Here is a 20,128-nt window from a genome sequence, read left to right as displayed (position 1 = left end):
GCCACACATATATGGTACTATGAATAGCAGACTAGCTTTCTCTCTCCCTTTCTCCTGCAAAGGTAAAAGAGGATCTTGAAAGAAAGCCAAAGTTAATTGTGTTTTTATTTAGTGCCTTCTCAAGTCCATCAAGCTAGAACCACCTAGGCACTTGGCAATTAAAAACCAATTCCTGGCCTCCAGGTCCTTGGCTAAGACTTGTGATGAGCATCACTGGATATTCATGATATGATTAAGAGTTGTGTTAGAAATTGCAGGCTCTTTACAAATGACCTACTTAGAACAAATTTACACTGTTCACTTTTATCTGTATCATTTTGTTTGGAAAATTCTCATTGCTCTGGGGACAGGGCAAGAAGATAGGACTGTCTTCTGTTCCTGACACATTGGTCTTTTCCCCACAACCCTATGAGGTAAGCAAGGCCATGATTATTCTTCCCCTTTTATAGCTAAGGAAGTTGAAATTATAAGTGTTTCCTTTTAAAAGCAATGGTGTGCTAGGAAGAGCATAGCATATAGAGTTAGCTGTTATCAACCTACCCATACCTAATGGCCTTGGGCACGGAGTTCATTCTAAAGATACCTTCTGCACTTTGCTTCTAGGTCTTTATAAAAGTTAATCAAGATAGCAGAGAAAACTAGGCAGATGTCATTATATAACTCTGGCTAGGTTAGAATTGAAATACTAATTGACAACTCGGATACATCTCTCTGATCTATGATAAGTCTACCCACATATCATCCAGGGATGCATGAGAGGCCTTGCCAAACTTAGAAGAGTGGTCCTAGAAGCTGTTACCCTTCATGCCCTGTTTGGAGGTTTTCTCTTTGTAGATTTCTCTCGTTGTGTTCTTAATGACTATTCCTTGAGCCTAAAAGCTGGCTTATTACCATCAGTAGTTCTCACAGTCATCCAAAGGGTGGGGAAAAATGCTAGTGATAAACCCCATCTCATTTTTCCTAAGCTTTGGTGAAGAGTGTATGCCATTAGGACTTTATCCTGCTTAGGCTACTGGAAAAATGAGTGTAGAATAACATAGGGAGGCAACCAGTAGCTTGCCGGGGGCTATAGGGGGCCTAGCTCGAATGAAACATCTGTAGGTGCTAATCTACATGCACATATCTATGCAGTGTCTTTTTATGGTTGTAGTGGTGGTGATGGGAGAGATCAGAGTTAGTTCATGGTGCTTAAACTGAGAAGGTCTGGATGAGAATGAGAAAGATCTATAAGCCCACTCCCTCATAATACTACTCAGGAAACTGAAGTCTGGGGAGAGGCAAGGACTTGCCCAAAGTCTCAGAATTGATCCTTGATCCTTGTTATGCCTCTCTGTTCAGCTGTTGGCTGCTAGACCTCATATTTTTGAGGCCTCTTGGATAAATGGAGTGGTGGCTAAGCCTCTTGGGAAAAGCACCTGTGACCACTGCATTCAGAAAGTGACCGATGAAATCTGAACCCAGGCCCTTTGATCTACTTAGGAACAGATTGAACAAGGTGTCTTAGAGGAAAGCTGTTAGAAACAAATTGTGGGGAGGGAAAATTGGTTCAGCCTCCCTGTCTGTCCATGCCCTCTGGCCATACCTGCACGTACATACACACTATATGGTATATACACTCAGACACATGTAAGGTATATTTGGGATACACACGGGACACACATGTTGGGTATGCTTTCACACTGGCACACTTGGAGCACACACATTCAATTAACCATAGGGCACACTCACACTTGCACATACTTGGCACAGGCAGGGTACACATACACAGACTCATCTGTGGCATGCTTATGCAAATTTGTGTGTGTGGACACACATGGTTGCATATAACCATAACTGCACAGTCACATACACATAGGGCATACTGAGATGCATACTCAGATATGCTCATACCCCCAGGACACACATTCTTATCCTTGAGATACATATCTTTAAGGATTTACTTGGACAAACAACCCTCCCACCTTGAGACATATTTGAACACACCTATGGGACACACTCACATGCCCACACATCCCTATGGGACACACTCTGATACAGAACACATTCTACCTCTAGGGCCAGCCAGCTGTCCTAGTCTTCCAAGTGAGCACAACAGCGCACCAGCCCCATCTGGTGGGCCTCTCAGTTTGCTCAGATCCCTACTCCTTTGGCCCTAAAATCAGGCATCAGAGGCAGTGAGCCCAGGAATAAAATAGATACTCAAGGTGGCATGTGTTTATAGCAGGCTCCACAAGGCAAACAGAACTTAGAATTGAGCTCTGAGATGTTAACAGGCAGATGGAGAAGAATGGAATGCAGAAAGCTTGAGCCTGCTCCTCTATCCCCCAATCTACTTATAAACCATTGTCGAATGATATGATTGTGAAGTAATATCCTAGAAAACCTAAAGTAACTGAATATTAAAGTCTGTTTTTCTTAAGAATGAAGTAACAGCTTGGACCAGAGTAAGTATATCTGAACTGTGGGAGGGAGGGTGTGAGGGGAAGTAGTAGGATGCTTAAAGGGGTCTAGAGGCTCAGCCTCTCCTGGGTCAGTGGTGGATGGAGAGAACAGCCACATCCTTAATGACCACAGCCCTGCCCCTAGGCATAGCACCTTGGGCCATCTGGCTCTAATGAGGACCTGCAATTTTTAGAGTTTCTCAAGCTAGAAACCAGGTCGGGGTGTCCTGGGGAAGCCTTTCTGGTCCTTGGTACCAAAGGCTGGAGCTGGAAGGAGGGGGCCCTAGACTGGGTCTGGGCAAGGTTAGGAAGCAGACAGTTGGCAAGAGTGTGCCAGATCTGTCCTGGAGCAGCATCCTCAGAGCTCCTGTAGACTACTGCTGACTGTGATAGCCTCATGCCTATTTCTCAGCTTTGGACTAGAGATCATGAAACACAAATTTCAGTCACTATTCTGCCACTTAGGGTGTTTCTCAGTCAGGTTGCCTTCCTCTGTCTGGGTCTTATTTGGCCTGTAGGTAAAATCGCCGGTATTGCCCACAGATGCTGTCAAGCCTCAGATAGGCTTAGAGTTGAGAAAGTGCTTTACAGAAGTACTTTTTCTTCACCCATAAAGCTGTGCCTCCCCTCTCCCTAATCTGGTCTTGGTGCCTGCCAACAACTGAGCCTGACTTACAGAGTAGTGGTAGAAAGAAAAGGGCAAAAAGGGGACCAGGAAAAGGCAACCTCATGGGGTCAGGTTGGTCAGGGTCATGATGGGGTCACCCCCACTCATACAGATGCTTTTTAGTGCCAGGTCAGTCCTTTCCCAGAACACAGGTTTGCAACATTTAGGTGGTCATATAGCTTTGGCTCCTCAGGAACCCTAGGTAGGGAAAGTGGGGAGCATCAGGAACAGGGTCTTCTTCCTAAACTAGAAAAAAGCAAGCTCAGATAGCTTGTGCCTGAGGATGTAGCCTGGGGTGCCAGTTCTGACCCTGATAAGGTGCATTATTCTAAGTTTTGTGCTCACGCCATTTCACCTGCTTCATTGAAGGCGGTGGATCAGGAACTAGACTGTGTAGCACAGGTTTAAATTTCTTCTTACCCCATATACTGTGGGCAAATTCCTTCTGAGTCTCAGTTTTCTGGGCTGTAAAATGAGCTTAACTGTAAAATCTCAGAATCGTGGGATGCAAGAATTCATCATGACAAAGGATGTGAAAAGTGCCTTCTAAAATGTTGAACATACACTGTTTTTTTTTTTGGATCAATAAGAGTTCATCCAGGTTGTGATTATAGGTAGTTTGGAGGTAATTCAGGAGCTTATCTTCACTTTATTTTTCAACTCCTTCCCCTTCCCCTTCTTTTAAGCCAGTATTGTCTCCATTTTGCAGATGGGGATGCTGAGTCTCAGAGAAGGGAGGGACCAACCTGATGATACAGGATTAGGTAGTGGTGGATTCAGGACTAGAAACCGTGCCTTCAGATTCTAATTCAGTGTGCTTGCTATAGCCCAAGCTACTACACAATGAATTCCAGTGCTAAAGGAAGCTGCTGGTGGCAACTTAATATATGTTAAAAATTTAGGTTTGTCTCTGACACCTAGCAAGGAAGCAGGGTTCTCTGGGGCCCAGCATTTCCCAGCAGTGCCCTACTTGCCCATGAGAGGCACACTGACTTACCCGTTATCCCTTACACAGCAGCTCACGTCCCACTCGTCTCCTGCATGTTGGAAGCAGTGAAGCATTGGAGAAGATGCTAAACTGTTGTGAGAGGGAATTGTGCTGCCCATTTAAGCCACTTCAGGAGGATCCCTGAAGGCACTTGCTCTACCTTGGCCACCTTCACTACCTCACAACTTCCTGGGAACAGAAGCCCTGTATGGCTGACTTGCCTAAGGGGTTAGGCCAAAAGGTATCTGAAGAAATAATGTTTGAGGGCCTTGATCTGTGGAGTATTTTTATCAACTCTTGAGGGATAAGATGGTGGAAATCTAAGAACCAAAGCTGGGAGAGTCCCTCGAGATGATCTGGGCTGACTCTCATCTGGCCTTGATGTGGATGTTAAAAACCCAGTTAGACTGACTTTTTCTTCCTCAGTGTGCTCTTCTTACACCACAAACTTGCACGCTAGGCAAGGTTTCCTGGAGCCTTTCTAGATTGTTTATTTTTGCTTTGTGAGCCTAGTAGAAGGTGGGTAGGCACGTTGGGACAGAGTGGTGAGAAAAAGGAGATGGAAAGATCTGTGAAACTCAGGCCTTGAGAGCTAGGCTTTCGGGTAGAAGGCCTTTTGTGTCTTTCTTCATCTGTCCTGCCCCTAACATGTTATTTTCCTATAACCTACAGATTGGCTATAGGAACCTAACCCAATTTGTTGCTATTTCCACTTGTGCTGCTAAAACCTGTAATGAGTACAGTGTTGACCTTCTAGGTGATTAGACAAGCAATGCTGGGGGTGAGGAAACAGGCAGAAAAAAGAAAACACCTGTTCTTCAAGTTTGAGAATCCAGAGAGGTGGATAGGGAAGGGCTAGTTGCCAAAACCCTGCCAAGAAGCATGCACACAATTTCTTCAGCACTCTTGGCTCTAGACACCTCATTTTTTAATTATTTTATTTTTGAAAAGGAAATATATTCACATGGTTTAAAATTCAGAGGGTGCACAGTGGAAAGTATCACTCTAGCCCTGCCTTCCAGCCACTTGGCTTCCTCTGCAGAGGCCATCAGTAATGTTCTATGGATATATAAACATATAAATATATTAATCTTTCTATTTTTATGGTAATATACACACTGTTCTGTACCTTGCTATACCTTGGAGGTTCTGTGATCCTGTGGGGGTGTGAGGATATGCTGTGGAGAGCAGAGGTTAAGAGCACTGGTTCTAGAGTAAAACTACCTGGACGTTGGTTCTGGCCCTGTGTGACCTTCAGCAATCACTTTATCTCTCTGAACCTTGGTTTCCTCATTTTTAAAGCAGGGATCAAATAAATTAGTATATATAAAAACTTAGATTTGTCTCTGACACATATTAAGTACTCAAGTGTTAGCAATTTTTATTATTAGGAGGAAAATAGTAGACTCTGAGTCAGAAGATTTGGGTTCTCTTTTGCCCTCTGCTCCTAGGATAGCTGAGTGACTTCCCTTGTCTAATCCTGTTTCCTCATCTTTAAAACATAAGATTGCATCCTTACTCTCCTTACCTCCCAGAGTTGCTGGGATGATCCAGTGAGCTCATTAATGTGAAATGAATATGAAAGCAATTTAGAAATTATAATGTGTTAAGGACATGGTAGGGGTGCTTCTTAATCTTTTCATAAAAGCTGCTTTGGATGGCTTGAACCCAATGTCCTGAACTGGGTGGAGAAGGCAGTACCCTTTCTTCCAGCAGTGGAACCCAAAGGCCATCCCTGTACTGTAGTTCTGTTCTAGGTAGAGGTAGCCCATGGCAAAAATTTGAAATAGTCAAGTTTTGTCTTCTGACCTTTCTTATCCCATCCCATCTCTCCTCTGAATTCCTTGTTTCAATGTCTTCTTCAACTCCCCTCTGTCTCTTGACAAAACCTGCTTTTAGAAGCAAGGCAGCAGCATCTGTCAGAGACAACCCCAACTTTCCAGTCTAGATAACCTAGTCCAAGTAGTTCAGAGAGGAAACTAGATCTGCCCAAGTTCAGTACTGCCAAGTCAGTAACCGAGCCAGGCCTGGAGCCCATTCTTCCCATCCACTTGTTTTTTCACTAGTGTTTTGCATTGTAGTGTGAATTTGAATTTGAGATTCTTTAGCAAAGGTGGTGAGGAAGATTCTGGAAGTGTCTCCACTTAGCCTTCATACTGAGGTGTTCTTACCCCTTTATTTCCAGGGAGGGTCAGACTTGTTTAGGGCCGTGAGAGGAGGGTGAAGCAGGTGCTGATTATAGTACTCAAGGGGTGATTTCGATACAACATTGGGAGGAAAGAGCACGAGAAAGCGTGATCTTCTAAATGCAGCTCAGGGAGAAAATACTAGAAGTTCTTTATACATTAAATTGTTAATATCATTTAATTTCTATTTTTGTTGAGAATTTTTATAAAATATATACTGTATTAGTAGAATTTAGATACTGGGATAGTTCTTTTTTTTAACTAATTGACAATTTTTAACTAAAACAATTGACAGCTATCCTAAAAGACTAGTTTCTTGATTTCTAATCTTGGCTCTGCTGCTGACTAACTTGCCACATTAGAGTACTGCTCCTTAACAGAGCCTCAGTTTTCTTACCTGTAAAATGTGGACTGAACTAGATGTGCTAGCTCTTGGGAGTCTCCAATACTGGCCTTCCCTGAGTATAATAATACACACTTTCAGGGTCTTGAGCCCGAGACAGAGTCAAGAAGAGTAAGTTTCAAGTCCTAGCAGCTTACTAGATGCTTCGTCCCTCAGTCAGCTGCCCTGGGTCCCTTCCTTTCTCCACCTCTGTCTCCTCCACCTAGCCCAGACAGGCAGACACTCTTACATAAGCCAAGATGACCTACTTGAAGTTCTTTTGTTACAAGTACAACCATTTTTCCTGCAGACACAGACCTGGTGCTATCCTTCCTGGGCCCTGAGGGTAGGTCTGATTGTGCTTCTCTTGTGTCCTCTCTGGCAGCCTAGGTTTAGATGTCATATCTCTCTGTCTGAAGTCTTTAACAACATAGTCTGAAGGGAAGCCAGCTCAGCCAGTTTGAGTCCCCTGGGGCCTGATCCAGTGGCTACTCACTGACCATTCTTGCTTATCTACCATTTACCATGTCTTCTGGGAACCTTGGACTGTGCTAGACTTTGTCAGGAGAAATGTGACTCATCCCTGAACAGGAAACACGCTGACAAGGACCAGAAGCACTGCTCAGTGCCTTGGCCAATGTCTTCTCTTGCAGGGAGCCAAAGATCAGAGGGAAATCAATAAGCCACTGGAAACCATCTTTCAATTTCTGATGGTCTGTTTAAATGCAGATTTCCCTTTTGGGCTGTAGGACTCCCCAGTAGACAATTACATTCTCTTTGGAAATGCCTGCCAAGACTAGAGCCTTTGTAAGCTTGTGTCCTGTGTGAGCATGCTCAGTAGACTTCAAGGTGGTTTAAGTTGATTGAAATATGTTTATTTTTCTTATCTCTTCTCCAGATATAGGAGCGGGTCACAGTGCACCTTACTAAATGCTGTTCCTTGTCTCACCACCTCAGACCAGATGGCTACATTTAAAGTCAACATTAGAACCATTAGTTCCAACCTATCTCCTCCTCTGCTCCTCCCCCCACCTACAGTCCTCCTTCCGCTACAAGATTTTAACACGACATATGTCAAATGGATAAAAAATGACTTTCCCTTCTTCTCTCTGCCTTGCCCACCCACCCTCTGGCTGTGGTGTTGATGAGTATAGAACTATGCATGTGGGAGGCATGGAGGACAGATTCTTCGTGTAGTTCTAGCCCCCTCTTCCTACCCTTCTGTAAATGTAGAGGATCCCCACTCCCATCCCCTCCCAGGAAACTCCAAAGCTGGCCTTTAAGTCACAGTCTAGGAAAAGTTAAGGCTCCCAGGGCTGGTCCCAGTGGAACCACATAAAAAAATTCAAGAACCCAGGTGCAGGGCCCAAGATGAGTCTAGGTCATCTCAGGGATTTGGGGCTCTCTGAGCCCCCTGCCTATCCCCTAGGCTTACCCTGGCCATCTTTCAAGGTATGAAGGCAAGAAGAGACCCCAGTGGGTGGCTGGAGCTTAGTACCCACAGCAAATCCAAGAAGACCATAATGCCCGGAGTAGAAACACTTTGAAGATAGGGCCCAGGCTGGCTCAAGGGACAGGTAGGGGTCAGGGTAACCTCCAGCTTGGGATGATATGCTTCTGACTCAACTCATGGAGAGAGCATTGCTGAGTCAGTTTTTTTTTTTTTAACTAATAATTTGTCTCTTAGAATATTGAAAGCTGACTTGGGTAGATTGAACACAACTCTATGAAATTGCTTCTAGATTGTGGCATAGAGAGATGCTGGAAGGATTTTCTGTTAGGGCCAGTGGGGGTCTCAGTGCTAAAGGTCAGGGTAGGGGTAGCAGTAGGGGTGCAGGTGCAGATGGCGTCTAAAGGCAGACTGGGAAAATCCTCCTAGACAAACTAGTGTAATTTCTTAGCCTGCCTGGAACCTGACACAAGAAGGAGTAGCCAGGAGACAGAGTTTCAGAGATTCTGATTTCTTCTGAATGGTCCAGTGTAATAAGAGGAGATTCTTGTACTTCAAACTCTGGCTCTAGAAAGTTTAAAAAAAATCCTTGGTCTCAGTATGATTCAGAATCACTTGGGCTGCTTGTTAAAAGTACTGGGGTGATTCTAAGCAGAGGGTCTGTGGACTACAAATTGAGAAACTGGTGTGATGAGTCAGAGGCGCCTGAATGATGCCAAAAAATTGCAGAACAACTTGACAGTAACTCCTGTTTTCAAGATGCTTTGAAGATAAAAGCTGATGTTTATCAAGTTGGGGGCTATTCTGGTGTGGGAGACTTCTCCAGCAAACAGTATCATGATTGATGGTCTGGAAACATTTCTTCTTTCTGATCTGTGCAGTCCTTGGCCCATTTGGCTGCATTTTCTCTTAAGGACGTATTCCTTCAACAAGACCAAACTTAACTTCATGAACTTTGGGGTAGCATCTGGGTCTCACTTTAGAGACTCCTGGACCCATTAGGTTGAGCTAGTGGCAAAAGTTTCATACCAGAAGAGTCCATTGCTAAGGTCCAGAACAAACAGGAAACTTCCCTCATATGTTTGGTCACTGTTATAGCTGAGATTACTTTGTAACTTCTTTTGGAAGAGGTCTAGATAGAGGTATTATCCTTTGTTATTAATCTGTAATGAGTGAGAATATGTCCTGGATGATTTCATACCTTAATATGCTTGTCTGGATTTCCCAAGCTTTTAGGTGCTGGCAGGTGTGAGTAGGCTTGTGACGTATTGGCCTATAGGTCAGGTGATCCATCTTGCTCCTGCTGAGCCTGACCTGCATTTAGGCTTACCTTTCAGATTAAGCCAGCCCAGCTGGGTTTCGTGGCTGCCAGGTGTGGCTGAAGCCAACCTTCATTTTATTAAAATGAAAAATGGATGATAGAATGGGACATTGAAAGAAACCAATGTCTAATGTCTCAAAAATCCCATGCCTAAACTAGGAAAAAGATGATCATGTCATGAAAAGCGATGATATTTGCTTGCAGCGATGATATATGTATTGCAGTACATATAGAGCCATCATTACTTGAACACATTAGTTATTCTGCTCAGAAATGAAATTCTTTAGTTATGGGTGATAGCAACACCCAGATTAAAGCTGAAACCAGCTAGGTGTGAACTCTTAAGTCATAGGGAAAAGAAAAAGCAGTTCTTATTTTTTTTTATATTCATAGTGTTTTTTTTTTCTTTCCTGACATCTTTTTTTCTTTCCCTGATGACCTATGAAGTACCCATTGAGTACCTATGAAGATCTTTAGCAAAAACCAGCCCACCCTGGAAGCCACGTGACCATAAATCCTACCAGCAATGGACTGACATGTAGGCCACCTGGTACATATCATGTAAACAATTTCCTTGGCCCCCATAGAATATTCTGCAACCTGACAGATATGCTAACTCTGTTACTGTGATCTTCCTCAGAGTTTGTCTGGTTTTAGGGCTCAGGTCATAGAACTTTAGACAGAGGCTAAAAGCAATGTTGTTCATTATAGATTAAGCAGATGTTTTACATCTGCTCTTCACAAGCATACATGCTGGTGGTTTGGAGAATAACGCTATGGTTGATAACTTGAGTAACTCCACGCTGTCTTATTTTCTTCTTATCCTAAGTAGAAATTAGTGAAAGGGGCAAAGGGAGAGAGGATACATGCTGGAGTCATCTGGGACAGGATTAAGGAGTAGATGGAGCAGGACCATACAGCAAGGAAGAGGCAGCCTAGTTCCAATGTCCCTACGCTTAACCATGGCTAAGGGAATGACTGAATCAGAGGCACAGAAGTAGGAATGCATCTGCCTGCAAGAGACTCACTTTGACCAGAGTGGAAGGTCCCTGCCAGGTTTAAGACAAGGGTTAGATCCTTAGGTGGGGCTAGAGTAAGGAGAGCTTTGAGAGATTGACAACAAGGAGTTATTGAGGCTTCTTAAGCATGGACAGTGGCACCAGCAAAGAAGTTTTGAGGAATGCATTATTAAGGAGTAGCTTGAGGAGGAGAGAGACCTGTGGGCAGCAGGAAGTCCAGGTGGGAGACAACTTGGGGTGATAAGGGCCAGGCCTAGGATAAGGCACTGAAAAAGAAGATAAAGGGTCATGTCTAAGAGAGAGACATGTGGAAGAAAGAAACAGCAGGACCAGAAGAGTTATCAGAAGTGGGAAAAATAAGGAAAGAGAGGAATGGGGGGCATATGATGAGTTTTACATATGTTTTATTGGAGGTAGTAGGAAGCCATCCAGCAAAATGTGGAATGGGCAGTTAGAAATATGAGGCTGGATGTAGTGAGAGTTGATGTCATGAGAAGGATGATTTATCTGAGGAGCTACATGGAGAGAACAAACAGTAAAGGTCCCCATTGACTTTTGAATGAGGCAGTCAGTGGCTAAAGTAGAAAATCCATTCCTCAGTTTTCCCAGCCAGTCTGACTGGCCTTTGCTTTAATGTGTCACCAGCAATGCCTGAGTGGGTTATATTTAGGAAGGGGCTAGTCAGTGCCAAGTTCTCATTTTCCTGAGTAGAGAGCAATGAAAGTATCCTATCAAGCACAAAGATGGATGAGAAGAAATAAGCTGCAATAATGAAATTCCTGTCCTTTGTAAAGCTGAAGCATTACCCTCCATAGAAAGCCAGAGCTGGAAGGGACTTGAGAGGTCGTCTGTCTGATTCAAGCCTGTTACTTGATGGATAAAGAAACTGAAACAGGTAAAGGGACCTATCTAGGATCATTCAGTGAGTTACTGGCAGAGCTTCTTCCAGTAGCTGGTCTTTTCTGCACACCATGGTGCCTCCCAGCTGTTGTTGGAACAATCTGGGCCACACCATTCAAGAAATTCCAAAAGATTATAGTCCTTGAACTCACTGGGCAAGATAAACAGTTTGTTTACAAGGTTGTGTTAAAAAGACATCTAGTTTATTCAGGAGAGAGCATAAAATCCCAGACTATTTTAGATGTGCTAAAAGAGAAAAAAGGAAGGGATTTTGTCTTGTCCCTGCCTAGCTGTTGAGGAAGGGGACCTTCTGAGAGGATGGGGGCAGGTGCCAACTGAGAACACCTTATAAACGGTCCCTCCTTGTCACCTTGTGAAGCTTTTTGGAAGGCAGGACCAGCCCAGCTATTTTCATGGCAATTGATACATTTGCTATTCTGCACAACACTTTTTTTTTAACCTTTCCCACTTCTACTTCTTGCCATTAAAACTAATATGTCTGGCAGCCACCCAGGCTAATTAAATGACTATTTTCGAGGTGGTACTGTTTAGCTAGAGGGAAAGAATATAAAGAGGAAGACAAGCAGTATAGCTCTGGAAAACTGAGTGAGGGCTATAATCCCAGGTTTTGGTCTGTGTTGGCAAGGCCTGGCACTAAGGAAGTCCTTGTAGACAGGCAGGGAGCCCAACCTGGGGGATGGCATGGGGGTCCTTGGGGAAAATGAGGCATTAGGAGAGACAAGGGTAAAGCCTAGACTAGAAAGGTCCTCTTGGGCAGCGGTTCACCAAGTGTGATCCCTGAACCAGCAATGTGGGTACCCCTTGGAAACTTGTTTGAAATGCAAGTTCTCAAGCCTCACTTCAGACCTACTGAATGAGAGAATCATAGTGACTAGCAATCTGTGTTTTTTCTTTTTTTCTTTTTTTTTTAACAAGCCCTCCAGGGTGTTGAGAACTATTGCTTTAGGTCATTCACAGCGTGGGCTTGTCTCCCTGGAGAGGGAAACCAGCTGGAAGCCCCTGTCTCTGCCTTCTTGACAGGCAGCGTTGGGAATTGGCAAAAGCAAAGCTATACAATAAGGTCAACTAGAGATTCACATCTGCTCTACAACCTATTAACTAGGTGACTGTGGGCTATGTGGTTAACCTCACAGGCTATCTTCAGTAAAAATGCGGATGTTAATGCTTACCTTGGAGAGCCATAGAGACTGAAATAACAAAAGAAAGCCCCTTACACAATGCCTGGCATATGTTTTCAACAGATATGTTTCTCTTACTTCCCTCCTTCCCTTTCTTCCTCCCTGTTTTACTTCCTTCCTCCCTTCTTTGTCTTCTTTCTTTCCCCCTGGAAGGGCCCACTGGCCACTCCAAGGTAACTGTAGACACATGCTTCATTGTTGATCAGAGAGCAGCCTGACAGATCAAACTCCCAGTGCCTACGGGGTATAGTGATTATATTTCCTGGTTAAAATTCAAGCCACATGGGTCTGATAACAGATGTATCTATTTGTAGGATCAATGGGATGGAATATTTGAAATTAGGATTGCTGGGAAATCTAGATTAAAAGAAATTGGATCTCATTCATTCTTTAAAAATTATGACTTTTCCCCCTCCATCTTCTTATTCATGTCTAAAAGTCTCTTTGGTTTTGGGATGCACTACACTGTGTCTCATTCACTGGCAGGTCTGAGCAAGAGCCAACCTATATTTGGTGCTACACCTGAAATGTCCTAGGGATTGGGAGTTATTTTATTAGAAGTCACATCAGCACTGTCCCAAGGCCAAGAGCTATTTGAGTACCTTGCTGGAGTAACCCAGTACCATTTCCGGGCTTTATGTTGGGTTTGCAGGATGAAGAAATAGGGACATTTGGGAAATAAAGGCTTTTGGTGAGGAGAGAGGTATAAACCAGTTTAAGAAATAAAGACTTTAACCCTTGATGTAGCCACTCCCAAATGGCCTTTTCTTGGCTTTCTTCCTCTTATAGCTAGCTCTGTACTATTTGATAATTTCATCATCTCCCATTGCTTGAGACTCTTGTCCTTGGCTTTTGCAAGATTGCACCCCTTAGTATCCTAAATATGTGCTGACAGCTCCATTTTGGTTTGTTTCTCTGGCTCCTCTTCCTTTCCTCACCTCCCATTATTGTTGTTCTCCTAGGTTTCTGACCTTCTATTTTTAGCACTTTCTTCAAGGGCAAATTTCCTTGATTTCCACAATTTTTTTCTGGGCCATTGAATCCCAAAACTATATAACTGTTTCCCCTGATCTCTGTTGAACTTCCAGTCTACCTTTATGTCCTGGTGGCCCCACACAGTCAACACATTAAAGAGAAAATTTTTCATCTCTTCTCCCCATCCAAAAACCAGCATTTCTTCGTAACTTACCCTCATGCTTTAATGATCACACTTAGGATTAAACTCCCTCCACTGAATCAACTTTGACCTCCTCTTTTTCCTCAAATGAAGATTTAAGAACCTTTAAACAGGGCTCCAGTCTACCTTTCCGGCTGTCCTTCCCTCCAGCTGTTCCCCAGCACTTTCCAAACTCATCAAATTTCCCAAAGCCTTCACCTCACAAGAGCCTTTATTTATAATCTCATTCCTCTTCCTCAGATGCCTTTCCTGCTCCCTTCTCTGTTACAATCATACCTGTTCTTGAAGGCATATCTCTAGTGCCCTCCCCCCAAATCCATTCTAGAGCCAAATAGCCACACATGATCCTTCCTTCCTCTGAAATCTTATACTGGGTCAGTGTATACCAGACATTGTACTAGGTACTATATATCCAGCATTCAGTTCACCCTCTCCAACTCTGCCTGTGAGACAGGTATTATTATCCCCATTTTGCATATGAAGAAACTTAAGCCTAAAGTTGTATAGCTTGAAAGTCTTGTCCTTAGCTTTTGTAATATTGTACTCCTTGATATCCCATTTACATGCTGTTAGTTCCATTTTGGTTTATTTATCTGATTTCTCTTCTATTCCTTACCTCCCATTGTCACTGCTACTTTCTAAAGTCCAGAATTGAAGCTAGGTTTGCCTGCCCTTAACCACCTTTGCATACTGCTTGAAGGGCATTCACTGTTGGTAGCCAAAGGGCCTTTGATCTTCAGGTAAGGACTGTGGCTGAATCACAGTAAGCAGATCCCAGTACACAGTGAGAACTCACTGAATGACTGTTGAACGGAAAGTGGATGAGCAGAGAAAAGTCATGTTTATGAAAAATTGTAGCAAGTTAAAAGTAAATTCTGTACACAAAGGGGAGATTGGAATCAATTTCTAGCCCAAATTTAGTTTGCTTTTAAAACAGCTCAGAGGACAGGGGAAGAACAGCCCCTTATTCCTGCTTGAGTTTGCAATGAGAGAACATAGGAGCCCAGCTACCAGTCCCTTGTGGATTAGCCCTCTTCACATTATCTGCACAGACACCTGCCAACTTTTCATTCAGTGTCTTACAGTTTATGAATCAGGTAGGAGTGTACAATTACTCTCAATTAACAGATGAAGAAACTGAGACTTAGAAGAAGTATAGTTTATAAGAGCAGAGACTATAAGAGCCAGACTGGGCCTGCATTTGAATTATGGCTTCAATACTTATTGGCTCTGTGAATTTGGGCAAATTGTTTAATCTCTCCTGATCTTCAGTTTCCTCATCTATAAGATGGGAATAATAGTATTTCTTCAAAGGGCTGCTGTGAGGCTTAAATGAGTTGATGTGTATAAAGTGCTTAAAATAGTGCCTGACATATAGTAAGTACTCTGTATTAGCTAATATTATCATCATTATCATTACATCTTTAGCAAGTAGTACAGTAAGATCTTAAATCCAGGCATTCTTTTTCTACCTTCTCTATCTATGGTGTTATGTTGGGAAAAAAAATGGTCCAGGAGGCCATCTGGTGACCATAGGCAAGTCACTCCTGCTATATTATACCTGATCTATAAAATGAGGGATTAAGGGTGATGATCTTTGAGGTGCTGTCAAGTTCTGTCATTGGCTCCAAGTAGGTCCTGACAACAGGCTTGTCAATTGGTTTGTCACCACTGGGTGCTGGATTGGCCTTGTCCAGGGTATAGTGGGGCTCTGTGGCATGAGGGCCCAGGCAGGTCAACTGGACTAAATGGGGACTAGAGTGAGCCAACTGCTACTGGGAGAAGCCAAGCATGGAGCCCTTAAAAAGTCCCTGAAACGAAGACTGTGCTGTGGAAAGAGTACAGGCAGTAGAATCAGCCAAACCTGGCCTTGGGGAATTCAAATAGAATCACAGAGCGCTGAGCAGAGGGTTGGTAATTGTTACCAAGATACTCCTGACCCTTGATAAAATTCTAATGATACAGCTTTAAACTGTATGCCCTCATCGTGCTCTTGAGTTGGGGGTGTCTGTGCTTATTGAACTCTAACAACAACCAATTGGTACCCATCTTGGCAGGAAGAGGGGAGATGTCTCTGTAAATACTTATTTTATTGATGTCAGTGAGCAGCAATTCTTCTCCACTGAGGCCACAGCAAGAAGAAATTGACTTTTAGTGCAATTGGAAGAAAACAAGTTCAACATAGAAATAAATCTCCCCTTAGGCAAGGGCACCAGTGACTGAATATTGCTGTCCAAATGCCGTTCTTTGGGGTTCTTGAAGAGTAGGAGCCATCTGGTTTGCTTATGATATTATAGATGGAGTTCTGTGAGTCCATTATAACTAATTAATAGACATTGGTAGCATGGTATGATAGCTATTAGTGCATATGCAGTCAGAGGACTTGGCTTCCTAATTTTTTATTTGTGTGATTGGCCAAAGGACCAGGTCACCTCTGTGAGCCTCGGTTTCCTCATCTTTAAAATATGGGTAATAGTGAGACTCAGCTCATTCAGTAAGGATCAAGTTATGCAATAGATGTGAAAACACTTCATAAACAGTAAAGCATGAGTTACTTGAAAGTGGTATTATAAAAGGTCCTTTTTGAAATCTCTTTTGCTGAGGAGCACCCTTTATGCCTTCTGTGGAAAGCACAATAGCTAGAATCCTGAGCAATGAAGTATGCCTCAGGCAGGAGCCAACCAACAGAATGCCATAACTAAGTCAAAAGATCAGTGTGTATGTTTTTTCATATGTGTGTGATGTGTTATGCAGTAATATCATGACCATAGGGTTATTCTCTGGCTGGTATGCTGGAAAGTGGACCTGTGTGAGAGGATGCATGTTCTATATTCTGCCTCTGTTGTCTTTGAATTGTTTTGACTTTGGTCTTGTGGAGCCATGTTTGCCTTGTGGAATTGGTCCTTTCCCAAAGTAGGCTGATGGAAAAACTGACTTCTAGAGGACATGTTCAACAATTCAGTGCTGGGGAAAGAATGAGTCCTTTGCCTGACAGGCCATATGTTTTCTATTCTGGAATCTGTTCCTCCAAATGCCAGGAAGATTGATGACCCATTCAGGCTAGAACCAGTTTGGGAGAAAAGAGAACAAATAACACAGTGGTCAGGATGGTAGCCAGAGAGAGATAAACTATTCCCCTACACCTGTCCTCATCACTGTGCTTAGAGCGTGTCATGAACATATGTGTGTGTGTGTTTATGTGACAGTGGCATAGATGTCTGCTTGCTGCTGTGTGGAGCCCAGTCCTGCTGGCCATGAAGTCTAATGTCCAAAGTTAGGGTGTATGCATAGCCCCTGACTTTCTGGGTGATCCTGAGCTCACCCCTCAATTTCCTTATGGCTCAGTTTTGCCATCTATCAAATGTAGAAGTTAACCTAGATCCCTTATGTATCTCACAGGGTGGTTGTATAAATCACTGAATGAATCTGTGCCAAGGTTGAGTTTCTTGGGAGCAAGGCGTCACAGAAAGCCATATTCTTTCATACCCATGAACTCATGATCTCTGTAGATGGCATCATGTGTGGGTGAGAACAGGAGGCTACAGGACTGGGGTCCATTATGTATGTGGAATGCCATGGTCTGTAACCCTTGGGGGTGGGGTAAAGTGGGGTTAAATAATGCATCACCAGCTCTCAATTGGTCAGTTTCAAGGAGGAGGAGGAAAGAGGGAGGAGCACAGAGAATTTAGAGCAAATTCACTTGAGCCTCATTTTACCCATTGCTTTCAGCCTCTCCACCCTTTCCAGATCCAGGGCTGCCTTGAAGCACCAAGGAGAGATGGACTGGGGCATTTTTTCTTCTCTAAGGGAAGAGCTTATGAGTAGGGATAAAAGCATGAGGCCTATATAGTCCATATACACATTCTGGGTCATTCTACCTACTGGCTAATGGAGAGTTCATAGTATTATTTGTCTTGTCCAGTGGAGTTTGCTTTCCCAGTGTCATCTCCCTCACCCCCACCTTTCACCACTAGTATGTGAGTTTTTCCATAAGTAGGAGAGTTTTGGGTGGGGACTAGTAAGGTAGCTAGATGTGTGGACTGAACACATTCTTATTTTGTCTCCTAAGCTGATCACTGGAGATTCCATCGTTAGTGCTGAGGCAGTATGGGATCACGTCACCATGGCCAACCGGGAGTTGGCATTTAAGGCTGGCGACGTCATCAAAGTCTTGGATGCTTCCAACAAGGATTGGTGGTGGGGCCAGATCGACGATGAGGAGGGATGGTTTCCTGCCAGCTTTGTGAGGGTGAGTGTCAGCCTTCACTCTCCTCTCCTGTCTCCTTGGCTGCTTGTCCCTGGCTTCTCTCTCACCAGCCCCTTTTCTCCTTCTCATTCCCCTCCTGTTGGCTTCTCACATTTTTTTCTCATGTTTTTGGTCTCCTACCCAGGACCTAGGCTTCCTTTAATCTTCACCCTTCTAATTTTGAGACTTTTTCTTTTTCTCTTGTTTATTTTAACAATCCCCACCTCCCACCTTCTACCTGCTGTGACTGTACAAATCATTTCTCTTTTTGGCCTTGATGGTTTTTGATGGCTCTTTTAACTCTCTATTACTGTGAATTTTTACCTTTCCCATCTCTCTTTTCTGCTTTATTTCTTTTCCTTGACTTTTCTTTTTTTATCCTTTTTAAAAATAAATCTCTTCCCACCCTTCCTATCCCCTCCCCATTCTTCTCTGCTTCCTTTGCCTCCTTTCTCTCAATTAGAGAAGTGTGAACAGCTCTGCATGTTATCTCAGGATGGTCTACAGCTGTTAATGTAAGAGCCTAGGCTCCCTAACCCCTCAGGGACTAGAATATACTGATTGCAAATCTTACTTTTTGCAAGAGAGTCAGGTTGCTGAGATCTAAGATGTGCTGAGGTGGGAAGCAGACAGCCTGACAGGGTTTGCAAGGCTTTGGCCCCTTTGACATTGTACCATAAAGAACCTGTCTTTTAAAAGAAAGGGCTTTTGGGAAGGGGCTTTTGAGCAGTTTCTGCTTCCTCTGAGTCACCAATTTGCAAGGCTTTGGCCCCTTTGACATTGTGCCATAAAGGACCTGTTTTTTAAAAGAAAGGGCTTTTGGGAAGGGGCTTTTGAGCAGTTTCTGCTTCCTCTGAGTCACCAATTAGCAAGATACTAATGGGGAAGAACACTGGCCTGGTGTCCCAGCTCTTGGCCATCCTTAGAGTTATGAGCTAGAATCAGTTATTTGGCAGTTGTGAGCTCTCAGTTTCCCCATCTGCAAATGGTGTTGGCAGTTATTTCATGCCAGGGAATGAAAGAGATTTGTGGCAGTACGGGTACCAAAGCCATATCAGGGTGTCTCAAGACCATCCTTACCCCAGCCTATCATGTTTTTAAAGTTTCTTTTGTAAAATAAGGCTAAAGTCTTGACCTCTAAACAAAAGATCAGAGTGGCTTGGGCCCTTGGAGAATGAAGACCCTCAGGATAAGAATGATGGCAGTGTGACATGAGGGAAGGAGCAGGGCATCTGGAATCAGACAACCTGAGATGCAGTCTCAGCTTTACTATCTCCTAGCTCTATAGCTTTTGGTAAGACTTTTATCTTCCCTGAGCCTCACGTCCCCATCTGAAAAATAAAGGGATAGCAGACTTTTTATGAAGATTAAATGAGATCACTATGTAAGTGTCTAGCACAGTGCTTGGCACATAGTGGGTACTTGGGAAATGGTAACTTGCTTTATATTCATCATTATCCTCCTTCTCATCACTACCACCACCTTATTAACTCCAAGAAGGTCTGTGTGTCAAAGCTGGCCATAGTGGTTGAAAGAGGCCTCCCTCCTTAGAAGGCTGCAAATGTAGGAAGCACTGTTATCCAGTTGGAACAATTTAAGTGAGAGCACTGCTCAGAAGCAAGGAAGTGCACAAAGTGGCCTCTCATCCCCTCTATCTTGATAATCTCTTAATGAAATAAATATCCAATCCTGTTTCCTCTACTTTTGTATAGTGTCTTCCATCAGAGTCTCCAAGTGCCATGTGTCCTAACTCAGCTTTGCTGGTTGATGAATTGGTCCCAGGGGTAGTTTGAAAGAGCACATCAATAACCATGGGTATTTGGTACTAACATGAGGCCCTTTACACAGACATCTTGTGTGTCTTGTGCTGACAGCACTCCCTCTTTAAAAGAAAGTTTAAATTGCACCCAGCAACAACATCACCCAAATCCACATGTATTTCCTTTCAGTGAAATGTCATTTGTATAATAAACAGTAATTCAAGGGATGGGACAAAATGATTGAGGAAGGCAGAATGACTCCAGGAGGCAAATGGCAGAGCCAGGCTTTGGAATATCAGTGAACTGGCATTGATGCTCCTATATCCAAGGCCAGGATGAGTGTTCCTCCAAGCACACAGCCCCAGCAGCCATTTGAGTGGGCTGAAGCTGAC

The 20,128-nt window shown here is 43.5% G+C and overlaps 1 protein-coding gene across 1 annotated transcript in view; it reads left to right on the top strand.

Moving 5' to 3' along the window:
* ARHGEF9 (Cdc42 guanine nucleotide exchange factor 9) overlaps window positions 1-20,128 on the top strand; it is a 328,329-nt gene that overhangs the window by 237,613 nt on the left and 70,588 nt on the right. The window contains exon 7 of the mRNA XM_032475623.1: window positions 17,800-17,979. Within this exon, the coding sequence (XP_032331514.1) occupies window positions 17,800-17,979 (180 nt within the window). The remainder of the gene's footprint in view (window positions 1-17,799; window positions 17,980-20,128) is intronic.

The sequence above is a fragment of the Camelus ferus genome, chromosome X (assembly GCF_009834535.1).
Source record: "Camelus ferus isolate YT-003-E chromosome X, BCGSAC_Cfer_1.0, whole genome shotgun sequence".
NCBI classification, from domain to species: domain Eukaryota; kingdom Metazoa; phylum Chordata; class Mammalia; order Artiodactyla; family Camelidae; genus Camelus; species Camelus ferus.
The sequence above is the reverse complement of the archived record's forward strand: the minus strand, read 5'-3'. Positions and strand labels throughout refer to the sequence as shown.